General features: G+C 63.7%; 1 protein-coding gene across 1 annotated transcript; it reads right to left on the bottom strand.

Moving 5' to 3' along the window:
- Positions 1-348: 348 nt before the first annotated feature.
- On the bottom strand, positions 349-4,125 carry CD93 (CD93 molecule). The gene is made up of 2 exons (XM_061989387.1): positions 2,099-4,125; positions 349-437 (listed from the first exon to the last, which is right to left on the bottom strand). Exons 1-2 carry the CDS (start codon positions 4,036-4,038, stop codon positions 428-430), a joined length of 1,950 nt encoding a protein of 649 aa, XP_061845371.1. The 5' UTR covers positions 4,039-4,125; the 3' UTR covers positions 349-427.
- Positions 4,126-6,000: the final 1,875 nt, after the last annotated feature.

The following is a 6,000-nucleotide window of genomic DNA, read 5'->3' as shown; positions in this document are numbered from 1 at the left end:
GTACAGAGTAGAATACACAAAGGTCAGGGTGACAGGCGTGACTGGAGGAGTCTCTGGAATCAGCAACACCTCTCAGGCTTGTACCAGCACTGAGCCCACACTTAGCTTCCTTTTCCCTTCCTCAGAGTGGAATAAGGGTTATGTAGGACAATTCATTGATGCCTTGAGTGAAAAACAAGGCAGAACCCCCCCTGAGCCTGCTGATGCCTGGAAAATGCTTTTCAGCTTTGTGGTCCCTGCGATGCGAGGCACATCCCCACCCAGCCCCTGAGCCCCACAGGCACAGGCAGCACTCTCTGTGTGGAGGTTACCCCACCAACATCAGGATCATTTGCTTAATTTATTCATGTATTCAGAAGGCTCTGCTGGCTGGTGGGCAACACACACAAGGTAGGAATTAAGTGTGGGGCTCCCAAGAAGGCTGCGCTCAGTTCACCCTGCGGAAAAAAGGAAGCGTGGACAGGACACTCAAAACACTGCTGTCAGCTGCATTTTCCTGTCTTGGCTTGTTTAGGGATTGAGATATTTATTTATTTTCCTTTTACAATGGAGAAACGAAGACAAAAAAATAACCCCAAACCCAACCAAGCCCCAGCAAAACAGCAGGAAAAGGTTTTCCTCCGCACATGGAAGAACAGGATGCAGGTCGCTGCCTCCAGCAAACTCCTTTGTGTTTGTGTTCCCATTTCTGTAGCAATTAAGCCTCAAGTATACAATAAACCCTGCAGAAACTTCAGGAAACTCACAGACCCTTGGAATCACAGGCCTGTTCTTCTCCTAGCACCTTTGTGCCTTGTATAGGTACATCACCCAGCTGGCACTGCTTGATGGGAAGCAGGGATGCCCCTTCGGTTCGTGCTGGAACAGCTGAAAGAGGCTTCACTGTCAGGAGTGGCTGAGCATGAACAGCTCTCTGGAGTGAGGTAGCTGGGGAAGGACTGGGGAGCAGCTTTGCCCTGAGAAAGCTTTTGCATTGAAGTGAGTTTAAAGGATTGATACAGAGTAATTAGCAAATACCCAGTACTGAGTGTATTCTTTACAAGGAGAGGAGTGGGAAATGCCCTCAGCCTGGACCCCAGCAGCTGGGAAAGGGGTTCTGCCCGAAAAGTATGATCTGACAGGAGAAGTCTGGTCTCTCATCCAGCTGCATCTGTGTTTTGCAAGTGGTTTAAGCCAAATGCACTGGCAATGGATGGGCAGTGGTTCCATGCCTTTTCACCACGTGCTCTCTGCCTGTCAAGTGGAGCAGCTTTCCCAGGGCCTCCTGCATTCAGGGGCTCGATGAGGGTCTCACCCTCTCGGGGCTCAGTCCCTGGGAGCATCTCTGTGTCCCAGCTCCAAACTCCAGTGCAGTCACCCAGGGCTGGGGAGCTGCTGGGTGACAGCCCCACGACCCTCAGGGCTCCTGCTCCCCTGGGCAAGCTCTCTGCTGCTGGCCTTTGAAAAAGGTTTGTTCAGTTACCTGGGGTGTGAGAGGTGACCAAACAGCAGCCCTGCTTGGGGCTGCACACACCAGCTCCTGCCCTGTAAGAGTTTCAAACCCATTTCAATGAGGAGAAGGCAGAAGCGAGGGGTCTGGCAGGCAGACAGGTCAGGGGGTGACTGGCATCACCTTTGGGATGGCAAAGGATTGAGGGGGGGGGAGCTGTGGGGACAGGGGTGCATGTTGGCACTGCAAATACAGGTAGGGAAGGGCAAACAAGAAGTGAAACAGACCCTTTTCCTTCAGGGAAACAAATCTACACTCGTCATTTGCTGTTTTGTGTGGAAGGGTGAGGTTCTGCCGGCTTGAGGAGCAGCCCTGGCATGCAAATGCAAACCCATTCCCTCTCCACCTGGCAGCGATGCTCCTCGTGACCCTTCCCAGGGAAGAGCAGCACCTCTGCAAGGCACAGGGCTGCTTTGGGCTGCCTCCCCTCCCTGCCTTCGGGGCCACGGCAGCTCCCGCTTCGCAAGGGACCCCAGGACAGGTTTCAGACGTGCAAAACCACGTTGGCCAGACAGCATCACCCCCCTTCCCACCCTGCGCCCTTCGCTTGTTTGTGGCCGGCAGCTCTGGCCTCCCCCCGCCCCCGTCCCGGCCGCGCCGTGCCGTTACCTCCGCTCGCCGCCCGCCCCGCGGCTCTCCGCCTGCTCGGGCACCCAGCAGTAGTTGTCCGCCGCGCTCTTGGCCGCCCGCTTCTCCCTCTTGGCCGCCCTCCTCCTGCAGGCCAGCAGGGCCAGGGCGAAGGCCAGCAGCAGCAGGATGGCTACCAGGCTGCCCAGGATGTAGTAGAGGAGCAACCTGGGCCCGTCGGCGCTGCTTTCGGGGCCGGGGGCCGCCGCTACTGCCGTGGGGGCCGGCGGCGTCACCCCGCCGCGTTCGCCGCCCGGGCTCGGGGGGACGCCCGTGGTCCGGGGGGCACCCGCGGCCGTGCTCTGCGGGCTGCCGCTGGCCCGCGGGACGCCCGTGGTCCGCGGGCTGTCGGCGGAGGCCCCCGCGGGCTCCTCGGCGGCGGCGGGTGCGCGCCGGCAGCCGCGTCCATCCTCCTCCGGGACGAAGCCGGCCGGGCACAGGCACTCGAAGGTGCCGGGCAGGTTCCGGCAGGAGCCGGGGCAGGGGCTCCGCAGGCACTCGTCCACGTCCAGGCAGGCGTCGCCGCCGGGCTGGCGCTGGTAGCCGGGCCCGCACGCGCACTGGAAGGAGCCGGGGACGTTGAGGCAGAGCTGGGGGCAGACGCCGGGCCGGGCGCACTCGTCCTCGTCGTGGCAGAGGCGGCCCCCGGGCCCCGCCGGCCGGTAGCCGGGCCGGCAGAGGCACACGAAGCCGCCGGCCGTGTTGTGGCACTCGTGCTGGCACGGCCCCGACGGGCACTCGTCCACGTCCAGGCAGCGGCGGCCGTCGGGCGCCAGCACGTAGCCGGGCTGGCAGCCGCACTCGAAGCCCCCGGGCCGGGCGCTGCAGGTGCCCTGGCACGGGTTGGGGTGGCAGGCGTCCTCGGGCAGGCAGGAGGCCATGTCGGGCGCCAGGACGAAGCCGGGGTTGCAGGCGCAGCGCGGGGGCTCGCCCGGCTCCTCCAGGCAGCGCTGCTGGCAGCCCCCGTTGCGGAGGGCGCAGGCGGCGGGGCAGAGGGGCCCGGGGGGGTGCCAGGCGAAGCCGCCTCCCTCCAGCGGCCCCTTGCACACGGCGAAGGCTCGGCCCGAGCCCCCCTCGCATTCGGCTTCCGCCAGCGTGCCGAAGGGGGCCGCGGCCAGCCGGGGGCTGCGCACCCCGAACGGCGTGGCGAAGGTGACCCGGCCGGGCCCGGCCAGCGGCGGAGGGCCGCACATGCCCTGGAAGCTGAACTTGCAGAGGAAGGCGGGCAGCGGGGAGCGGCAGGGGCGGTCGGTCCAGCCGGCGGCGCCGGACGCCCCGTCCAGGCGCAGGCTGACGCAGCGGGAGCTGAGGCAGGTGACGGCGGGCTCGGACAGCCACGCCGAGTAGTTGCCGCTGTCGCCGGCGGCCGCCCAGGCGAAACCCCGCAGCGGCTCCTGGGGCTGCACGCAGCGGCCCCGCGCCAGCGCCAGCCCGATCCAAGCCGGGCCCGTCCCGCCGCCCGCCCGCAGCAGCTCCCGCAGCAGCTCGGCCTCGGCGGGGCCGCGCACCGGGGACAGGTTGCCGCCGTTGTTCCGGCAGCGCTCCTGGGCGCCGTTCCAGCCCAGCTCGGCCCGGTGCAGGGTGTAGCACGCTGTGCCGGCGCACATCACTTCGGCGTCTTCCCCGCCGGAGCCCGGCACCAAGGAGAGCAGCAGCAGCAGCGGCAGCGGCGGCCGGGAGACGGGCATCCCTCCGGCTGGACGGGCGGGCGGGCGGGCGATGGGCATCCCTCCGGCTGGACGGGCGGGCGGGCGGGCGACGGGCATCCCTCCGGCTGGACGGGCGGGCGGCCGGGCGATGGGCATCCCTCCGGCTGGACGGGCGGGCGGGCGGGCGACGGGCATCCCTCCGGCTGGACGGGCAGGCGGGCGGGCGATGGGCATCCCTCCGGCTGGACGGGCGGGCGGGCGGGCGATGGGCATCCCTCCGGCTGGACGGGCGGGCGGGGCGGGCGATGGGCATCCCTCCGGCTGGACGGGCGGGCGGGCGGGCGATGGGCATCCCTCCGGCTGGACGGGCGGGCAGCCGGGCGGCGGCCATCGCTCCGGCTGGACGGGCGGGCGGGCGGGCCATGGGCATCCCTCCGGCTGGACGGGCGGGCGGGCGGGCGGCGGCCATCGCTCCGGCTGGACGGGCGGATGCAGGGACTCGTCAGCCGCCGGCTCGCATCCCCTCGCCCCGCCGAGCTCGCCCGACGCGCATCCTGTGCTCCCGGGTCTCCTATTTATCACCGGAGGCTACGGCTTCCTGTACGGCCGGTTGCTGGTGGCAAGCCCCGGCGGTCGCTTCGCTGTCTGTCCCTTCCCCCCGGCGCAGCTCCCATCCTACAGCTTTGCCTGCGCTCAGCTTCTCCTGGCCTGGCTTTTCTGCAGCACAAACTAAGTTGTTTTTCGAGGGCTTGAGCTGCTCACTCCCTGAGCAGATGATTTTCTCCTCATCCTTAATAGGGCCTGATAGTTTTCGAGCATGTCTGGCTGCAAGGGGATAAAAAAAGAACAGCCCCGAGGAGCCGTGGGATCGCTCGCTGCCGGCCCGGGGCAGCAAGGCAACGTTTGGCTCCGGGGCTCCTGAGCACACTGCTGCTCCAGTGCATTTTTTTCTCCTTCTTCGTGTGCTTTAAATAGCCAGAAAAGGGCCTGAAATAGGAGCTGGGTCGTGGGAAGGTCCAGGCTGCCAGGACAGAGCCAAGCTGGGCCGGAGCCCGGTGCTGTTTGGAGCGGCCCCTGGATGCGGGTGAGGGCTGATGCTGCCGTGCTCCCTGTTCACGGCTCGCTCAGCACCTGTCCCATTGTGGTGCTGAGCACCAGCTGCACTTGGCCTTGGCTCTTCAGGAGGCCGGGGCAGAACGGGCAAAGGCATTGCCATAGCACGCTGTCACCTTTAAACATCAACCTTCCAAAAGGCCTTGAAGCTTCTCCTCTGCAGCAGTGGCTTAAGATCCAAAAGCACTTTGGCAGCCTGATTGAAATGTCAGGATTTTTCAGTGTTAAAGTTCCATCTCTGCTGCTACTGGGGCTTCTCTTCGCAGGCCAGGAGGGGCCAAGCCACACGCTGACATCTGCCCCGGGGTGTGCTGAGCGCTGAGGTGCCACAGCCACGCGTGGAACTCAGCCCTGCACCTGTGCAAACCAGCCTTCTGCACAGCCCAGCACCCCTGGGCACATCCAGCGTGGGTTGTTTGCTTGTGAAGCTGTACTTTGTGGAGCAGATCCCTGCCTGCAGAGCAGGGCCTCCAGACACCGTCCCCCCCATGCCTTTCACTTACTCGTGGATGAGACGAGGGTTTGATGAGCCCTGTTTTACACATGCCATGCAGCATGGGCGAGTTATCTGCATAGTCACCATGGTAGTGAGGCAGGGGGTCCACACAGCAAATGAGCAAAAAGCTTAAGAGGTTTAAAAGCACCAAATACCACTTCCCTCTCTGATGGTCCACCCACCCTTCTGCATCCCCAGGAGCTTCTCCTGGAGCTTCCCCCTCAAAGCAGCTCATTCAGACCTTAACCCCTTGGCCTGTAAGGCTATCTTATCTTTTCCTGCTCAGCAGGCATCCATCATAACCATCAACTCAAGGTTTCTTCCAGTAATCTTCCTAGTTGTTGATCTATCTGCTGCTCTGTGTGCTGAGTTAGCTCAGCGACAGTGGTGAGTGCCAGCAATTCAACCCAGGAAGCAAAACAAGAGACTCCCAAGTTCACTTCCCTCTCTTATACCCTAAATGTGAAAGGTTCCAAAAAGCTCCAGTACTGAAGACTACAGATTGCTGCTGCTCCTTCCCAGACCTGTTTCTGTACAGCCTTCCAGGGCCAGCCCTGGCTCAGCAGCAGGGGCTGGGGCTGGGCTTTGGGTCTCTGCACATCTGAAAGTTGTAAAACACTTTTGAT

This window comes from Colius striatus, chromosome 2, assembly GCF_028858725.1.
Source record: "Colius striatus isolate bColStr4 chromosome 2, bColStr4.1.hap1, whole genome shotgun sequence".
Lineage (NCBI taxonomy): Eukaryota > Metazoa > Chordata > Aves > Coliiformes > Coliidae > Colius > Colius striatus.
Note: the sequence above shows the minus strand (reverse complement) of the source record. Positions and strands in the feature narration are given on the sequence as shown.